The following is a 20504-nucleotide window of genomic DNA, read 5'->3' as shown; positions in this document are numbered from 1 at the left end:
CTTTTGGGCGTTTTATATAATTGCACACACCGTAAACGCAGCTTGACCAACGTCTACCTTTCAACCAATCAGTTAGGAGTCTACAAGATAAACGTCACGTACGTAATTAATATTCATGAGATATGCCTTTGCCGTAGTGTGATTTATTAATTCATCGGCCAAGTCAGTTATTTCAGTCATATATATTTTTTTAAATATGCCAGTGCCATCTATATCTATATTTGTGCTGTGGTATTTTTGTCTGACCTTGACCTGCATGTTATTTTAAAAGTAGCTTTTTAAACCTTAATCATAAACATATACAAAAACGTATCAGTCTAGATCTGTGTGTAGCTAAACAAATAATTCTGAAACATGAATAACAACCTTTTTAGTTTTCAAATGAGTTCAAATATTTTAAAAAAGCACAAAATGACATTGTTTACGAAATCTTGGTGCACACTGCCCCTCTGTGGGCAGAAAACGGCATGATTTTTGATGGTAGGCCTATATTAATCTGAACACAAGAGAGCAGAAATCATTCAAAATGGCGTTAGATGATATAAGGACGCTTTTTTTTCTAATTTTGCTGCAAGAGAAGGATGCATACCTCTGAAATATCACTTTAAATGATTTAACTTATAGGCTGTTTGTTCAAACAAAATACAACAGCACAACAAACACCGCGAGATTTGAATGATTTATTAATAAAGTGAGGTCTTAACAATAGTTCCCATTGTCTTCTACACACCGTTTGGGGTTGATTTCACACAGCTGAATTGTTAATTCTTCTGTAATGTGTTCTTTCACCGTGGTGGTAAGCATTCAATTCAACAGAGCCTTCCAAAACAGTCCTGTTGCCTATGTTAGACTGTGACCTTCCCCAGCGTTTTGGCTTCTTCTACTGTCAATATTAACTTTTTAAAAAACGAACAAAAAAAAAAACAACACTAACATTTGTACATCATTTACACATCTGTATTCATAAAGCTTACAAATCACACCAGCAGCAGTCTTGAGTCACTCTCTCCATCTGAGGGGCAAAGTGTGTGAAGCCATCGAGGTGTGTGTTTGTGTGTGTATTAGTTGCTTCTGCATGTCATACATTCTTCTTCTTCTTCTTTGCTAATGGCAACAGTTCCTCAAACAGTCACATGCCTTTGTTTTAGTAATCAACACACACACACTAAAAAAAGATCAACCTGAAAAAGATCAGACAACCTGTGGTTATCTCACAGATCATAAATTACTGTGCTAGCATAACAATATGTATTACTCCATTTGTGTGTGCATGCATGAATGTATGATTATTTATGCTCGATGCATGAGTGAATGCGTTTCCCTGTCCATATGTGGATATTACAAATACAAGCATTAATAAGTGCTCATATAACAAAGCAGCTTTAGAATGATCACTCCGCCCCTCCCTCCCAAACTAGAATATATGCAAAACAACGTAGAATACTGTAAAACGACAGGTAATATGATCTGTATTTCTGTGACTTTATGCATGGCTCATAGATGTATGTGGTTGTGTGATTTGATTTTAATTTGTCTGTCTCTTATCTCACTCCTAGACTTGCAAAATCACTATATCAGTTTCCACAAAATGAACAAAGGATAGATATTAAATAAAACTGTACCAGAACTACGTATAGACACTCACAAAGCGCTAATAATGTATTTTTTTGTCTTCCTACAAGGTCATTCTGCTGATTTGTGAGGAGAGATGATCTGATTTCTGGATATTTTTTTCAGCCAATCAACATTCACATACATCAGGTATGTCATCAGTTCAACAAACAGCCTATAACTTCATCCACAGTTCAACAACAAGAGCAAAATATGCGTCTTTGTGCACAGCACAAAGGTGATATGTAAATACTATGTAATAGATATGATATAACTATGTAATACACCATAATAAGTCTCTTAATCCAAAATGGAGTTCTTTGTTGTTCTGAATAAACTCGTCACCATTTCCATGAGTTTTATGACAACCAGTTCTAACAAAACAACCCAAAATTATTTACAATTTCTCAAAATGTCCTAAATCGCAGGTTAATGGCAAACTCATTGCATCGTGTAATCTTATATAAGTCAAGCTGACAAAGAGGTACAAACCCAGTAAAACCAGATGGCACTTTTACTTTTCTGATATTAAACTGAGATTATTATGAAGTGTGTTATGTTTTCAGGAGAGGGAGAGGTGGGAATATCTTTCTGTATCCCTGTAGAGGGGCAGTACGGACATTTCTTGTTTCTACAACCAAGGTAAAACATCTCTATACAACAAAAACATTAAGAAAAAAGCAACGTATATTTCCTTATTCTCTACAATATAAAATTCAAGTGCAGTTGAAGCTCCAAATACTAGTTAAACAACGTACACGTAACTCTAACTCTCATACTGACAGGTAGTCTTTGTCTTTTATCTTTCTTTCATTTGTCTGGCTTTGTCTTTTTATTTTGTGGTCAGAACAGAAAGCGATTACTTTCTCGTTAAGTTTGAAAAGAAACTTTAAGTGCACTAGGATATTAAAACCCCTTGTGCACATCAGGGGCATGAAAATAACCTTTTCGAAACAAGAATATATATATCTGTGTGTGTCTGTATGTGTCCTAATACACCATAAGCTTGCACATAATTTTTATACGCACACACACACACGCAAACACACTCTCTCTCTCACACACACACACACACACACACACACACACACACACACACACACACACACACACACACACACACACACACACACACACACACACACACACACACACACACACACACACACACACACACACAAATACATATACATACATACATTTACAAATATATACTGTAGATATCAAACATCCAAAGAGGGCTTTTGTAAAATCAAGCACATAAATATTAGCAAACAAAAAAACAAACAAAGACAAAAAGGGACAAATCTCAGACAGGAAGAAGGCCAAACGTCTTTATCTTCTTGCAGTAGTTAGGCCTTCTGGGAGCTAGTGGAGAAAAGACAGGAAGAGAGATGGGGGATAGAGCCGGGGTCGTGGAAGAAATGTTCGGGTTTCTATTTATACGGCCGGAGAAACCTGGAGACTTTGGAGCGTAGCAGCTTGATAAAGGAACGTGGGAACATCTCCTTTGATTCCTGCACGGTGTATTTAAAGTAGTTATGAGGGTGGGCCAGCACATCAAACAGAGCTTTAATCAGCTTCTTATCCTGAAAACAGAGAAGCAAAGCATTAAAAGAGGAATATAAAGTTATCTCTGACTACAGTTGCTTACTGTAGTGAAAATAAATGCTCACTTTTAGTATTTCTTGGTGGTTTTCCGAGGCGTAAAGTCGTCCGTCTCGGACAATGTCCTCTATAAGTTGTTGGTAGTCTTCTGTAATCCCAAAAACACACACACTCATGTCAATATGGACCAAAAACTCTAGGTAAAAGGGAGTCCAACCTGTATTACCTAATAAAGTGGCCGGTATATATATATATATATATATATATATATATATATATATATATATATATATATATATATATATATATATATATATATATATATATATATATATATATATATATATATATATATATATATATATATATATATATATATATATATATATATATATATACAGTGGCAATAAAAATATGTGAACCACTTGCAAAATCTGTGCAAATGTGAATAATTTTTACTAAATAAAAGAGATCATACAAAATGCATGTTATTTTTTATTTTACATACAAATGTAGATTTTTATATTTTACACAACTATTAAGAAAGGTTGAAACATTCACTGATGCTCCAGAAGGAAACACGACGCATTAAGAGCTGGGGGTGAAAACTTTTGAGCAGGACGAAGAGGTCCAAATGTTTCTTATTTTGTTTAAATATAATTTTTTTCCATTTAGTACTGCCCTTCAGAAGCAACAGAAGATACTTGCATGTTTCCCAGAAGACAAATTGAGTGCAATTGACCGTTCGCAAAGACCCGCCCCCGTTAGTTACTGTTGCTATGTCCGACAAGCCATGGCGCTCTCACACCACACATGTTCTCACGTAGAGGAAAGCATCATGAAGCAAAGAGGACACTGACAACACGCTGACAGACAGGACAGAGTAAGTTACTTTTGATATGAAACAAAGTCTCAACTTTGAAATTATCATTTTTTAAAGAAATTTAAACAATAAATGCCGTTTTGTGGCCCTTTAATGTGTCGTGTTCGCTGTAGCGCCTCAGTTAAAGCTGCTCATGAACCGATTATCTCTTCCTTCTAGTTCATTGATAAGCATGAAATAAACATGAATGAACACTAAAAGAGATGTTGTTTCAACCACGGAGAGACGTCAGTACACACCGTTTTTCCAAGTTCAAGTCCACCGACGTTAATCCCCTAACTCTCCTGACTGCTTTGTCGGACAAAACGGCAGATTTGGCGATGTGATTGGTCAGATCGCCTGTCAATCAAACTTGCGGCGAAGGGTGAATTTACCTTGATCTTCAAATTCAATAAGTTTTCACCCCCCAGCTCTTAATGCATTGTGTTTCCATCTGGAGCATCAGTGAATGTTTGAACCTTTTTTAGTAGTTGTGTTTGAGTTCCTCAATTGTTCTGTAATGACTTTGGTCTGATCTTGTTTTGTCTTTTGTGTCTCCGTGTCTTGCGTGCTTTGTTTTCTTGTGCACATGGTCTGGGTTGACAAGTTTGTCAGGTGTTTCGCTGACTTTGTGGTGTTTCCCCTCCCACTCGTTATCCCTATTCTCATTTGTGTTCACCGTTTACACCTGTTGCTAATTTCCCCTCATTATTCTCCCCTATATAAGATCCTCTCTTTCTCACTTGTTTGTCCGACCGTTGTTGTATGTTGCGCAACGCCTTTGCTCGTGACCGTCTCTTGTTATTTGTCAAGTCTTGCCGTGTCCTGCTTTCCCAGTCTCCTAAGTGCTGTTTGTTTTCTCGTTTTTTATTTATATATTTTTGTTCCATTCCCTCTCATCCGCCAGACCTTTGTTCCTTTGCTACCAGCCCAGGTGATCCTCTCTCTGTGGAGACACGGATTCTTCTCTCCATTTCCTCAGCGCGCTCACCACTCTATCCGGGGAATTACACTCTGCACGCTCACTGCGCCCACCGCGCTCATCGGAGGACTCTGTAGCACTCCTGTATTGCGTCGTTGATGACGTTGGGAATTGTCCCTGTTTAAGGGAGCTCACCGGACCTGTGGACATTTGATTTGGATTTTTCAGTTTTTTGTTCTTGATATTTTTCCCTGTCCATTCCTGAGCTCATAAATAAACTTTTCTGTTTCCTGCATCTGAATCCGTATTCTTCCCTGACAGAACGGTCGGACCAAAGATGGATTCAGCAGGTGCGGATCAGGTCAGAACTGCAGTCAGTCAACAGGGCATTCTTCTGGGACAGCATTCCAGCCAGTTAACAACCACTTCACGGGATGTTGAGTGTCTGTCAGCTCAGGTAGCTGATCTCAGTTTCCAGTTACAAGAGCTCCAGCGGGAGGCCATGACCGGCAGGTCAGCTGCTGCTTACGGCCATTCTCTGCCTCATGCTGAGCCGGAACCTCATGCCAATAGTCCGCCGCCTTATGATGGTGACCCCAATTCGTGTCGGGCTTTCTTGTCACAGTGTTCTCTGGTGTTCGCTCTCCAGCCCCGCCGCTATGCGACTGAGGAGTCCCAGGTAGCGTTCGTTATCACCCTCCTGAAGGGAAGGGCCCGTGACTGGGCTACAGCCGTGTGGGATGCTCATGCCCCTTTCTGTTCCACATTTGAGGACTTCAGAGCCGAGATGTTAAAGCTGTTTGACCGCTCTGCTCAGGGCGATGAGGCGGCTTCCCAGTTGGTGCGGTTGAGTCAGGGCAGACGTTCTGTTACAGAGTATTCAATCCACTTCAGAACTCTGGCAGCTGCCTGTGATTGGAATGAGGCAGCATTACGGGCCAGGTTTCGAGAGGGACTGGACGGTGACATCCTGGACGAGATCGTCACTCACGAGCTGCCTCACGATTTTGACGCCCTTGTAGAGCTGGCACTTCGAGTGGAGGGGCGTCTCCAACGTCGACGCCAGCGGTGGACAGCTCAACCGTTTTGGACACTGGATGAGGGTGCGTCTGGTGCTGTTTCTTCATTTCCTCCTCCTTCAGTAGATCCTGAGCCCATGCAAGTGGGGCGTCTTCGTCTCACTCCGAAGGAGAAGCAGGATCGTTTGGCTCGGGGTCTTTGCCTGTACTGCGGGAAGCCGGGCCATCGGGCTATTCTGTGTCCTTTAAAAGCCAGAGCCCATCAGTAATCCGGGGAATCCTGGTGGGCGCTACTCCTGGTTTCAACTCCCCCATCTCACGTACTCTGCTGAATGTCTCTGTTCAATATAAGGACACTGTCCACTCCTGTTCAGCCTTGATTGACTCAGGTGCCGAAGGCAACTTCCTGGATGTCTCTGTTGCAGCGTTGTGGGGTATTCCTGCCATTCCCCTTTCCTCTCCTATCTCTGTCCGTTCCCTTAATGGTCTTCTCATTACCTCCATCACCCATTCCACACCTTCCATAAATGTTATTGTCTCAGGCAATCACCGTGAGGTAATTGAACTGTACCTCCTAAATTCCCCGAGTGCCCCCATTGTCTTAGGGCACCCGTGGCTGGTGCAGCACAACCCTCACGTGGATTGGTCAGGGAATTCTGTGTTATCTTGGAGTCAGTCTTGTCTTGCGTCATGTTTGGGTGCTGCCTTGTCTCCTGGTTCTGTGTCTTCTGTTTTTCAGGTCGAGGAGGCAGATCTCTCCGGGGTCCCGGCGGAGTACCGTGATCTTTGTCGGGTCTTCAGTAAGTCCCGAGCCACATCCTTACCTCCTCATCGGCCGTATGACTGTGCCATTGATCTTCTCCCAGGCACTTCTCCGCCCAAGGGCCGTCTGTACTCGCTGTCTGGTCCTGAGAGAGAGGCCATGGACAAGTATATTCAGGAGTCCTTAAATGCCGGCCTCATCCGTCCCTCTTCCTCACCCGCTGGGGCTGGGTTCTTCTTCGTTAAGAAGAAGGATGGCTCCCTGCGACCCTGTATCGACTACAGGGGTCTCAATGACATCACCATAAGAAACAGGTATCCTCTGCCTTTGATGTCATCAGCTTTTGAGTTGTTGCAGGGAGCTAAGGTCTTTACCAAACTAGACCTCCGTAATGCCTACCATTTGATCCGTATCCGCGAGGGGGATGAGTGGAAGACAGCCTTCAACACTCCAACGGGACACTTTGAATACCGGGTTCTACCTTTTGGGCTCACCAACGCCCCAGCTGTCTTCCAGGCCCTGGTGAACGACGTGTTGAGGGACATGGTAAATCGATTTGTCTTTGTGTACCTTGATGATATTCTTATCTTCTCTCCCTCCTTGCAGGTACACACTCAACACGTTCGTCAGGTGTTACAACGGCTACTAGAGAACCAGCTCTATGTCAAGGCGGAGAAGTGCGTGTTCCATGTTAAGTCTGTTTCGTTCTTGGGGCATATAATTTCAACGGAGGGAGTTAAGGCCGATCCCGCTAAGGTAAGGGCCGTGGCCGAGTGGCCAACCCCTGACTCTCGGAAGGCTCTGCAGCGGTTCCTGGGGTTTGCCAACTTTTATAGGCGATTCATCCGGAACTTTAGCCTGGTCGCTGCACCCTTAACTGCACTCACCTCACCTAAGGTACCGTTCAGATGGAATTCCCAGGCCCAGGGGGCCTTTGATGTTCTTAAGTCCCGTTTCATCTCTGCTCCTGTTCTCTGTCTTCCAGATCCTGAACGGCAATTCATTGTTGAGGTGGATGCCTCTGATGTCGGGGTAGGCGCGGTCCTGTCTCAGCGGTTTTCCAGAGATGGGAAGGTGCACCCTTGTGCCTTCTACTCTCACCGTTTGAGTCCTGCTGAGCGAAATTATGACATAGGTAACAGGGAGCTGCTGGCGGTCAGGCTGGCTCTGGGGGAGTGGCGCCACTGGTTGGAGGGAGCAGCGGAGCCCTTCTTGGTCTGGACGGATCACAAGAATTTAGAGTATGTCCGTTCGGCCAAGAGGTTGAATGCTCGCCAGGCTCGCTGGGCACTCTTCTTTGGGCGATTTAACTTTTCCCTCTCGTATCGGCCAGGCTCCAAGAACGTTAAGCCTGATGCCCTCTCTCGTCTCTTCGAGGGTCCTGGGGGAGAGTTGACACCCGAAACCATTCTCTCCAAGGAGGTGGTGGTGGGGTCCCTTTCCTGGGATGTCGAGCGACGGGTGAGGGAGGCCGTGCGGGGGGATGAGGTCCCAGGGGGGTGTCCAGGGGGTCGGTTGTTTGTGCCGGTTGCGCTGCGTCCTGAGGTCCTCCGGTGGGGGCATGAGTCCAGAGTCGCCTGTCATCCGGGGGTTCGGAGGTCGCTGGCTGCCATCCGTCAGCGATTTTGGTGGCCGTCCATGGTCCAAGATGTCAGGCAGTTTGTGTTGGCTTGCTCGGTATGCGCTCGTAATAAGACGTCTAACCATCCTCCTGTTGGTCTGTTACAGCCTTTGCCCATTCCTTCTCGTCCTTGGTCACACCTGGCCCTTGATTTTGTCACCGGTCTCCCCCCATCGAGAGGTAACACCGTGATCCTGACGGTGGTGGATCGCTTCTCCAAGGCGGCCCATTTTATCCCCTTACCCAAGCTCCCTTCTGCCAAAGAGACAGCGCAGGTGGTGGTGGACCACGTCTTCCGGATCCATGGTCTTCCGGTGGATGTGGTCTCCGACAGAGGACCCCAATTTGTCTCTCGGTTTTGGAAAGAGTTCTGTAGACAGATCGGGGCCTCAACGAGTCTGTCTTCAGGTTTTCACCCCCAGACCAACGGGCAGGCCGAGCGAGCCAACCAGGATCTCGAGCGAGCTCTCCGCTGCCTGACCTCAAGTAATCCGAGCTCCTGGAGTCAGCAGCTACCGTGGGTTGAATATTCCCACAACTCCCTGCCGGTAGCGTCTACGGGTATGTCTCCCTTTCTATGTTCAGTGGGTTATCAACCACCTCTTTTCCCTGCACAGGAACCCGAAGCCGCGGTTCCGTCTGCCTTAGCCTTTGTTCGTCGGTGTCGTCGCACCTGGAGAAGGGCTAAGGAGGCCTTGGCCCGGGCTTCCAGACGGACCAAAGCGGCAGCCGACCGTCACCGGACTCCGGCTCCCCAGTATGTTTGCGGTCAGAAGGTATGGCTATCCACCAAGGACTTGTCTCTCCGGGGGTCTTCTCGTAAGCTGGCCCCCAAGTTCATTGGGCCATATCGCATCATCAAGGTCCTGAGTCCGGTGGCAGTGCGGCTCAAGCTTCCTCACACTCTTGGTCGGGTTCACCCTGTTTTTCATGTGTCCAGGGTTAAACCTGTGTTTTGGTCCCCTCTTAATCCTGTTTCTTCCCCACCACCCCCCCCTCCTCGTCTAGTGGATGGTTCTCCAGTGTACACTGTGAGAAAGCTTTTGGACGTTAGACGCCGTGGTCGGGGTTTCCAGTATTTGGTGGACTGGGAGGGTTACGGTCCGGAGGAGAGGTGTTGGATCCCGGCTCGGGATATTCTGGACCAGACTCTGATTAGGGACTTCCGTCGGCGACGAGGTGAGCCCCTCTCAGATGCGCCAGGTGGCGTTTCTGGGGGGGGGGGTACTGTAATGACTTTGGTCTGATCTTGTTTTGTCTTTTGTGTCTCCGTGTCTTGCGTGCTTTGTTTTCTTGTGCACATGGTCTGGGTTGACAAGTTTGTCAGGTGTTTCGCTGACTTTGTGGTGTTTCCCCTCCCACTCGTTATCCCTATTCTCATTTGTGTTCACCGTTTACACCTGTTGCTAATTTCCCCTCATTATTCTCCCCTATATAAGATCCTCTCTTTCTCACTTGTTTGTCCGACCGTTGTTGTATGTTGCGCAACGCCTTTGCTCGTGACCGTCTCTTGTTATTTGTCAAGTCTTGCCGTGTCCTGCTTTCCCAGTCTCCTAAGTGCTGTTTGTTTTCTCGTTTTTTATTTATATATTTTTGTTCCATTCCCTCTCATCCGCCAGACCTTTGTTCCTTTGCTACCAGCCCAGGTGATCCTCTCTCTGTGGAGACACGGATTCTTCTCTCCATTTCCTCAGCGCGCTCACCACTCTATCCGGGGAATTACACTCTGCACGCTCACTGCGCCCACCGCGCTCATCGGAGGACTCTGTAGCACTCCTGTATTGCGTCGTTGATGACGTTGGGAATTGTCCCTGTTTAAGGGAGCTCACCGGACCTGTGGACATTTGATTTGGATTTTTCAGTTTTTTGTTCTTGATATTTTTCCCTGTCCATTCCTGAGCTCATAAATAAACTTTTCTGTTTCCTGCATCTGAATCCGTATTCTTCCCTGACATGTTCAGTGTGAAAAGATGGATCTCAAAATCACACAGTCCCTGCTGGAGAGGGTTCAAATGTGCAAAAGATGCTGGAAAACTGAAGAATGTGCAGGACCTGGAGGATTTTTCTGAAGAACATTGGGCAGTTTAACTGCTCAGGACAAACAAGGGACTCATCACTCTAAAAAAAAAGTCTCGTAATCATAAGGGAACCTTTTTTAGTGCTATATAGCACCAATTTTGGTGCTTCAGTGGTTCTTCAGAGGTGCTATATAGCACCTTAGTCAAAGAACCGGTGAAGAACCGGTGAAGAACCTCTGAAGAACCGCTGAAGAACCACTGAAGCACCAAAAATGGTGCTATATAGCACTAAAAAAGGTTCCCCTATGATTACGAGCCAAGAACTATTTTTGGTGCCATATAGAACCTTTTTTTTTTTAGAGTGATGAACAACCACCACAAAACAAAAAAACAGTCGGGAATCATCCAGGGAACGACACACAGTATTGAGAATTAATGGTTCACAAACTTTTGAACGGGGTTATTTGAATAAATTCTTTAAAAAAAAAATTAAATGTAAAATATCTTATTCAGAACAGTACTAAATAAAAAATATTTAGTTTTGTCTCTCTTATTTTGTTAAAATGATTCACATTTTCACAGATTCTACAAGTGGTTCATATACTTTTTCTTGCCACTGTATATAAAATACACACACACACATTCAAAAGTTTAAGGTGGTAAGATTTTTCTGTGTTTATGAAATAAGTCTCTTATGTTCACCAAGGCTGGATTTATTTGATCAAAAACACTAATATTGAGAACTATTATTACAATTTAAAATAACTCCTTTCTATTTGAATATGATTTAGAATGTATTTCATTCCTGTGATAGCAAAAGTTTGATTTTCATTATTCCAGTTTTCAGTTATCCTTCAGAAATCTTTCTAATAGGCTTCATTTCTGCTTAAAAAACATTTCTTATGATTATCAGTGTTGAAAATGGTTATATCTTTGTGGAAACCATGATACTTTTTTCAGGATTCTTTGATGAATAGAAAGTTTAAAGTCACTTTTGATCACTTTAATGCATCCTTGCAGAATAAAACGGACCTCAAATCTACTGTATGTGAATGTGTGTTCCTGCGGCAACCTCCCCCAGTTTCTCTTGAAGCCAATACGGAAGTGACTTAACCCTCTGGTGCTCTTTGGTCATTTCTGACTGGAAATTTTGCTGTTTTGAAATTTTAAAAATCGCAGCTTCATCAGAATGATATGAAACTTGGTGACCTCTCTAGCATTAGAAATGTAAACACACACAAAAATTGAGGGCATGATTTAAGCATGCTAAGTGGTCGTAAAAAAAATACTCCCACTTGTGCTCTCCGGTCAAAAATGACCACCATAGGAAATTAATGAGAAATCTGCAAAAACACAAATTCACAGAAAAAAAATCTATATTTCTAACACACAAAAAAAATATCAAAAACGTTATAATAAATAGTCATTGAGATTTTTTAAACATATATTCAAATCCATCAACAAAAAAAAAGAAATCATTAAATGTGTTCAAAAGAGAACTAGGGAATTCTCAAGCCTCTCCATAGAGACCTCTAGTGATTACACCACACCCATGGTTGCACGATTTCTTAAATAATTCCAAAAGAGGGCGCTAATCTGCCCTCAAAAAAAAATATTTTGAAGGCCTAGTCTCTATTTTAACCTGAAATACTGCAATAATTAAAAAAAAAAAAAAAAAAAAAGTCTATGGTTCCTACATGTGGTTGTGTTTGGACTGTATCTTGAACTTACCATCGTAAGTGACATACGGAACCTGAAATCCCTTTCCACTGTTACCCTCATTAGATTTGAACTGGATCCACAGCTTGCGTGAACGGGAGGTGAAGGCTATCGGTCGCTCATAGGTTTGGCATGTCTCATAAGTTGTAATGGAAGTGGGCAGGGCTAAAAGGAGAGGGGAGGAGCTCAATAACTTGCATTCCTGCTTACAATAATGAACTAGCATCCAAAATGACAGGTATCCCATACCACTCTTCCTCATGACAAGAACATCCCCGCACTCATCCTCAATGGGCAGGAAGATCTCCGGTACAACAATAAGGATGCGCCTCTTGTTCGGAGGGTTAATGGTCCAGACACAGTCCACATTAGATGGATAGTCACCGGGATAGTTGGGAGATTCGATGTATCCCATGAAATCTCCCAGCTCACCACCACATAGCTGATCTGTAAGGGATAAAACCTGTGAATCCACTGCTTATCATGTGATCAGTGAATGGATTTGCATATATCTGCCTTACTTTTGCAGTGAGACACATTGTTAGCTCCGTCGAAATCTGTAGTGGTGTTTCCAGGGCAGGTGATGCAGTAGTTCTGTCCGGACTCAGACTGGTAAGTTCCAGCAGGACAACGGATGCACCGGTGCGTGGTGGCATTATAATGGTGCCCGAGGGCACAGTGAACTAGAAATATGGGGAAGAGAAAATACAAAGTAAATATGGACATAAGACATGTGCTCATTTTTTGCAGTGTTTCCATCATACCTTTGGCTTCACAGTCTCTAAAGGACGTGCTGCCTGAGTGTTTAGTCATGAGTCCTCCTCCACAGGCGAAGCACAGCACACGGCCCGGCTCTGGCTGGAAGGTGCCCAGCGGGCACGGCTGGCACGGGCGGAAACCATCAGCAGAAAACTGACCGGCAGGGCACTGGCCTACAACCACAGAAAGAAAATTTGAGCAATTTTCTTTTTATGTTATGCTGAACAAGGCTGCATTCATTTGATCAAACATACAGGTAAAATTGTGAAATATTATTAACGTTTCAATTTTTTTTTTATTTTTCTGGAAACCATGATACTTTTTTTTCTTTGATGAACAGAAAGTTGAAATAGGTGTTAGAACATTATTATTAATGTCTTTACAGACAGATTTAATTAAATGTATGCGTTCTTGCCAAATAAAAGTATTCAAAATTTATATATTTTAAAATGTATTTTATTACCATGATGCAAAGCTGAATTTTTTTGTATTGTTACTCCAGTCTTCAGCGTCACATGATCCTTCAGAAATCATTCTAATATGCTGATTTGCTGCTCAAGAAACATTTTTTTATTACTTTCAATGTTAAAAACTGGAAACCATGATACTTTTTTTTTTCTTTGATGAGCAGAATGTTGAAATAGGAGTTAGAACATTATTATTAATGTCTTTACTGTCACATTTAATTAAATGTATGTGTTCATGCCGAATAAAATTCAAAATTCTTTTGAATAGTAATATATTTGTGCAGTTGTCATTTCATTTTTTAATGGAAATATAGCTCAACCAAAGATGAAAACAATGTAAACATCAATCTGGAAATAACAAAGATTATCAAATTTGCTTTATAAGACTTGTTGAGTATAGAAAACAAGCTGTCTAGACCAAATTTTTAAAACTGGGGTCCGGGGACCCCCAGGCATCCTCCAGAAGGTCCTAAGGTGTCCCCAGAAAATGTCAAAGAATAAAAAGACAAAGCAAACATGGATAAAGGCTACCGAATATTCTGTTTCATTTCTAAATGTTTCTCTCATTTCTTCTCATTTCAAAAAGCTTTCCTGTAGCTCAAACAGTAGAGCATGGCGCTAGCAACGCCAAGGTCATGGGTTCGATTCCCAGGGAAAGCAAGAACTGACAAAATGTAAAAATGTGTACCTTGAATGCAATGTAAGTCACCTTTGGATAAAAGCGTCTGCCAAATGCGTAAATGTAAATGTTCTTGCCGTATACATAGGTTACTTTACATAATTGTATACGTTTGCTTAGTATCTTTCTAGTGGGTTCCTTTGTCTTGCTCACTGGGGTTGTAAGGCGGTATTCTTAATGCAGTACGTAAGTTGCTTACATACATTTATTGTGAAAGTTGCTTATACAAATAATTTTTCTTTAGGTTTATACATACAACATTAAAGGGTTAGTTCACCCAAAAATGAAAATTCTGTCATTAATTACTCACCGTCATGTCGTTCGACACCCGTAAGACCTCCGTTCATCTTCGGAACACAAATGAAGATATTTTTGTTGAAAGCTGATGGCTGAGAAAGGCTTCAGATAGGCCTCCATTGGCATTCAGTACATTTACACTCCCAAGACCCATAAAAGGCACTTAAAACGTTGTTACAAAGTCCATCTCACCACAGTGACTCTACAATAATTTTACAAAGTGACGACAATAGTTTTTGTGAGCAAAAAAAATCAAAATAACGACTTTATTCACCCTCTTCTTGTCTTCCGTGTGCCTCCACGACGCATGCACGAGAATATGACGTAGTGCCGGGGTTCGGGAATCCAAGAAATGCACACTTAAGCCCCATTTTGAGCACTACGCCGAGACCTAAAGCACGATCAATGTAGAATTCAACAGCTTAGATATGCGCGTCTTCCTCTGCTTATAAACAAATCGCTTCTCAATCGGGTCATGTGTCCGAACGGCGGATCTGCGTCATATTCTCGCGCATGCGTCGTGGAGGCACACACGGAAGACAAGAACAAGTTGGATAAAGGTGTTATTTTGATTTTTTTTTGCGCACAAAAACTATTGTTGTCGCATCGTAAAATTATTGTAGAGTCATTGTGGTGAGATGGACTTTGTAACGTTTTAAGTGCCTTTTATGGGTCTTGGGAGTGTAAATGTACTGAATGTAATGGAGGCCTATCTGAAGCCTTTCTCAGCATCAGCTTTCAACTAAAATATCTTCATTTGTGTTCCGAATATGAACGGAGGTCTTACGGGTGTCGAACGACATGAGGGTGAGTAATTAATTACATAATTTTCATTTTTGGGTGAACTAACCCTTTAAGTATAGCCAATTTATTAAGTTTGGAAACAATATTTTGTATTTATAATGTCACACAATTTATCTACCAGTTTAAATGTTTTTTTCATAAAAATAGATGGAATTTAGGATGGGGGTCCCTCATAAAAGTTGTCTCGTATTCGGGGATCCCTGGCATCATAAAGTTTGAAAACCCCTGGTCTAGACTACTTTTATGGCTTTTTTGTCATTTTTGGAGCTTCATAGCCCCTGTTCCCATTCACTACCATTGTATTTAAATGCACAACCTGAACAGCTAAATAACTAGATAAATAGAGATGTGTCTCATGATGTGAGCTAAAACCAAAGTGGCCTCAATTAAGTCAATTGAACAAGCATTATGACAATGCAGCACAAACATTTGTAAACGGTTCGTCTTGACATTTTACCATGAATACAAGAGAATCACCAAATAAAGGTGTTGGTACTGAGGTGTGGTTGTATGCTGTCAGTCAGATACTTTGAGCCTGCTACCAATTGATCCAGACTTCAGTCCTTCATAAGGAATCTGGCATTTGCATGATAACGAGCAATTCTGGGCAATTTTTTGACCCTGAATTTCAAATTGTATTGATTGATTTGAAAAAGCGGTGGTCTTGCATTAATCAGCTCCAATAATCAATAGGTGCGCCATTACCATCACAAAGCTATTCATTGATTGAGCTTTTGATAACGTGTATCCACACACACCTCCGCACTCAGAGACGTTCTTGGCCCCTGCGATGCCCTGTCCCTCGGTGCTAGGGCAGGGCTCGCAGGACAGCTGGCCCTCCCTGTCCTGATAGGATCCTGCAGGACATATGACGCATTGTTCCTGCTCTCCGCTGTAGAACGTTCCCACACCGCAGCTGACTGGGAGACAGCCGAACACACAGAAACGCACCCAAACACACAGATACAAGATTGATGAAAGTGTCTTCAACGCTAGATCAGAAAACAAAAGCATGCTAAAACTCCGCCAACCCCTTTTTCCAAAATGCTCACCGCACTTCCCGTCAGTGAGGACCTGCCCTATACTGCAGGTCTCATCTCCCTCCGTCTGTCGCACGGCACGCTGGGCCACCTCGTACGCCGTGCCGGAGAACTGAATGTAGAACTGCTGTTTACTGATGGACTTTCTCAGTGTGCGCATGGCGTTCTGCAGCCTCTGTTTGGTCTTCTCACGCACACAGTCCACATTACATGAATCTGACGCATAAATAAAGACAAAAAACATCCCATTTACACTCCAGAGTCACAGATGGCATGACAGAGAGAGAACTACTGTTACCTGAGGCTTCCTCTTCTTTCATTTCCATCTCAAACTCTGCTGTGATGTGGGAGACTTCCTTCGAGGGAGACTTCCGGCCACGGCGCCGCTTTTTGGAAGAGTCGCACTTCAGATTCACAAACGTCACCTGACAGTCGTCTGTGCAAGGGAACTGACCAGCTGCTGAAAGGACAGGAAGCATAACAGAGGAAGAAAAATGAAAAGGTTGAAAATAAAACGGGAATAAGAAAGAGAGGATTAGGAAAAGAAGAAACGGGAGAGAGGACATATAGGTAAAAAGAAAAGAAGAAATGGAAATGAGGAAGATAAAGAGAAAAAGGAAACAAAAGGTTAGAGAAAAGAAAAAGGAAACAAATCAGGAAAAAGGAAAAGAAGACAAAATTATAAGGAGCAGGAAAAGGAAATAGGAAGAAAGATTAAAAACAGAGAAGAGCAACAGGAAATGGGGGAGAAAAAACAAGAGAAAGGAAAAAGGAAAAGAGAAAGAGGGAGGAGAAAATTGGAAACAGGACAATGGGAAAAATAAAAAAAGGAAAGGAAAGGAAACAAGAAGCAAATGTAAAAAAAGCCAAAGAAACAGAACAATGGAGAATAGAAAACAAGAAAAAAGAAAATCATCAGTCATCAGAAAACAAAAAGGAAAAAAGGAGAAGGAAAGGAAATAAGAAAAAGAGAAGATAGAAAGGAGAGGAAAGGAAATGAAATTAGAAGAGAAGAGAAAAAAGGAAAAAAAATAAGGAAATGAAAAGATAAAATAAATGAATGAATGAAGAAATGGAAAGTTAAAAGGTAAAAAACAAAAGAAAGTGTAAAGAAAAGAAAACGGAAACAAAACAGGAAAAAGGAAAAGAAGACAAAATTATAAAGAGCAGGAAAAGGAAATAGGAGGAAAGATAAAAACAGAGAAGATAAACAGGAAATGGGGAAGAAAAAACAAGAGAAAGGAACAAGGAAAAAAGGAAAAGAGAAAGAGGGAGGAGAAAAATGGAAACAGGAAGTATTCTTTAAGAAAACAGGACAATGGGAAAAAAGAAAAAAGGAAAGGAAACAAGAAGCAAATGTAAAAAAAAAATGCCAAAGAAACAGAACAATGGAGAATAGAAAACAAGAAAAAAAAACAGTCATCAGAAAACAAAAAGGAAAAAAGGAGAAGGAAAGGAAACAAGAAAAAAGAGAAGATAGAAAGGAGAGGAAAGGAAACGAAATGAGAAGAGGAAAAAGGAAAAAAATTAGGAAATGAAAAGGGAAAAGATAAAATAAATGAATGAAGAAAGGGAAAGTTAAAAGGTAAAAAAACACAAGAAAGTGTAAACGAAAGAAAAAGGAAACAAAACAGGAAAAAGGAAAAGAAGACACAATTATAAGGAGCAGGAAAAGGAAATAGGAAGAAAGATTAAAACAGAGAAGAGAAACAGGAAATGGGGAAGAAAAAACAAGAGAAAGGAACAAGTAAAAAAGGAAAAGAGAAAGAGGGAGGAGAAAAATGGAAACAGGAAGTATTTTTTAAGAAAACAGGACAATGGGAAAAAGGAAAAAAGGAAAGGAAACAAGAAGCAAATGTAAAAAAAAGCCAAAGAAACAGAACAATGGAGATTAGAAAACAAGAAAAAAACAGTCATCAGAAAACAAAAAGGAGAAGGAAAGGAAAGAAGAAAAAATAGAAGATAGAAAGGAGAGTAAAGGAAACAAAGCGAAAGGAGAAGAGAAGAGAAAAAAAGGAAAAAATAAGGAAATGAAAAGGGAAAAGATAAAATAAATGAATGAAGAAATGGAAAGTTAAAAGGTAAAAAAACAAAAGAAAGTGTAAAGGAAAGAGGAAATGAGTAATAGATACATATATACTTTGTGTTCATCTTATTTGTGAATGTGCAGTGTTTGGTGTTCCTCACCCTGCAGGCCCTGTTTTCCCATGTCCCTGTGTTTCTCCTTGTTGCGGGGTCTCAGGTGGCACTTGGCGTCTTTGATCTTAAAGCGTGCTTTTTGCTTCACAGGCTGGGCCAGCATCTCTGATGGACAGGAAATCGGCAAAGTCTCACTTGCACGGTTTGGATAATAATCATGGAAAACAACAAAATATGAGGCCTTTCTGAAAAGCAACATTCAAGCACACTAAATCTGTCCTGTGGGCTGAGCGGCCCTTTCCAAAGTATTAAAAATGTGAGTATCTAGTTTAGCACAACAAGTCCAAAGTCAGTGAGGGAATGAAGGGTCAGGAGTTGAAGCGAGAACACACTGCGGTTGAGGACTTCAGCCGGTCTTCTAAAACCATATCGAGCGTGTGGCGGTTTTGGACCCGTCAGCAGGGGGTCTGGTAGTGAACCTTTCAGCAATGTTTTTTTTTGTCAGAATGTGTGAATCGAGCGAACCGTCTGTTTGCTCGTTCTCCCCGGGCCCCGTGTGTAGAGGCCCTCAGGAGCCACTGTGGTAGAATCCCGTCTGTGTATTTCAAATCTGTCAGCATGTAGATGTGCAGCCAGCACAGAGTCATTTACTCAGGTTCACAGCATTCCTATGTATGCCGTCCAAAACAAGAAGCGGCGAGGGTGCATGCGAGAGTATTTCTAAGCAGTCTGTCTGTCTGTCTGAGACTTGCTTAGCTGTCCAAAATCTACATAACGAACCACATGGGGAATGTCGAATTCTGAGAGCCGGGAAAGAGAGAGTGCTGGGGATAATAGTAGCGTGTTTGTGAACTCAGCAGGGTTGAATGATAGGACCTGTACTAATTCTCCTCACAGATCTCTGTATCTGAGCCCTTTCAGTGATCCAGTCATGCAGTGTAATGGAGGGGAACACGTCATGCTATATGTCTCGTTTACAGTTGTCCTGTCCGATCTCTGCTGAAGGGGCCAGAAAAGCCAGCGAGGCATTTTGGGACAAGGCAAAGGCATGTGAACGTCTGCGTCCTTTCGCTGAGCCAACCGGAAGGACATACTAGACTCATGGTACAAGGAAAGGAATGAAAGGAAAGGAGAGAAGAAAGGAAAGGAAAGGAAAGGAAAGGAAAGGAGAAGCGTGCAAGGAAAGGAAAGGAAAGGAGAAGTATGCAAGGAAAGGAAAGGAAAGGAAAGGAGAAGTCTGCAAGGAAAGGAAAGGAGAAGTGTGCAAGGAAAGGTAAGGAAAGGAAAGGAGAAGTCTGCAAGGAAAGGAAAGGAAAGGAAAGGAAAGGAAAGGAAAGGAAAGGAAAGGAAAGGAAAGGAAAGGAAAGTAGAAGTGTGCAAGGAAAGGAAAGGAAAGGAAAGGAAAGGAAAGGAAAGGAAAGGAAAGGAAAGGAAAGGAAAAGAAAGGAAAGGAAAGAAAAGAAAAAGGAAAGAAAATGAAAAAAGAAACAGGAAAGGAAAGGAGAAGCGTGCAAGGAAAGGAAAGGAAAGGAAACAGGAAAAAGGAGAAGAGAGAACGAAAAGAAAAGAAAAGGAAAAGAAACGGAAGGAATGGAATGGAAAGGAATGGACGGGAAAGGAAAGGAAAGGAAAGGAAAGGAAAGGAAAGGAAAGGAAAGGAAAGGAAAGGAAAGGAAAGGAAAGGAAAGGAAAGGAAAGGAAAGGAAAGGAAAGGAAAAAAAAGGAAAGGAAAGGAAAAGAAACAGGAAATGAAAGGAAATGAAACAGGAAAGGAAACAGGAAAGGAGAAGAGAGAATGAAAAGAAAAGGAAAAGGAAAAGAAACAGAAAAGGAAAGGAAACAGGAAAAATGAGAAGAGAGAATGGAAAGGAAAGGAAACAAGGAAAAGGAGTAGAGAGCAAGGGAAGTAAAGGATAAGGAAATTAAAGTAAAGGAATGAAAGGAAAAGAAGGAGAGAACAGAAAGAAAAGAAAAAGGAAAGGAAAACACAAAATAGAAAAGGAGTAAAAGGTACGAGGAGAGGAAAGGAAAGGACAGAAAAAAGAGAACAAGAAAAAGAACAAGAGGAAATGGAAAACAAGGAAAGGACAGGAGAACAAAGAGGAAGGGAAACGAGAAAACATTGAAGAGGACAAAAGAATGAAAAAAAGAGAAGAAAAAAACTTAAATGAATAGA

At 42.0% G+C, this 20504-nt stretch overlaps 1 protein-coding gene across 5 annotated transcripts in view; it reads right to left on the bottom strand.

Annotated features, from left to right (window-relative positions):
• Nucleotides 1-665: 665 nt before the first annotated feature.
• scube1 (signal peptide, CUB domain, EGF-like 1) overlaps nucleotides 666-20504 on the bottom strand; it is a 120257-nt gene continuing 100418 nt past the window's right edge. For 2 of the 5 annotated variants that reach the window (XM_079818014.1, XM_079818012.1), the window contains 10 exons: nucleotides 18377-18493; nucleotides 16488-16646; nucleotides 16202-16405; nucleotides 15908-16069; nucleotides 12908-13075; nucleotides 12665-12826; nucleotides 12393-12590; nucleotides 12156-12308; nucleotides 3288-3367; nucleotides 666-3200 (listed from right to left, as the gene is read on the bottom strand). In XM_079818014.1, the coding sequence (XP_079674140.1) occupies nucleotides 3048-3200; nucleotides 3288-3367; nucleotides 12156-12308; nucleotides 12393-12590; nucleotides 12665-12826; nucleotides 12908-13075; nucleotides 15908-16069; nucleotides 16202-16405; nucleotides 16488-16646; nucleotides 18377-18493 (1556 nt within the window). In that variant the 3' untranslated portion in view covers nucleotides 666-3047. Of the gene's footprint in view, nucleotides 3201-3287; nucleotides 3368-12155; nucleotides 12309-12392; nucleotides 12591-12664; nucleotides 12827-12907; nucleotides 13076-15907; nucleotides 16070-16201; nucleotides 16406-16487; nucleotides 16650-18376; nucleotides 18494-20504 lie in introns of all 5 variants that reach the window. The other 3 variants (XM_079818013.1, XM_079818011.1, XR_013816590.1) reach the window with 2 other exon arrangements.

The sequence above is a fragment of the Gobio gobio genome, assembly GCF_949357685.1.
Source record: "Gobio gobio genome assembly, chromosome: 5".
Taxonomy (NCBI): Eukaryota; Metazoa; Chordata; class Actinopteri; order Cypriniformes; family Gobionidae; genus Gobio; species Gobio gobio.
The sequence above is the reverse complement of the archived record's forward strand: the minus strand, read 5'-3'. Positions and strand labels throughout refer to the sequence as shown.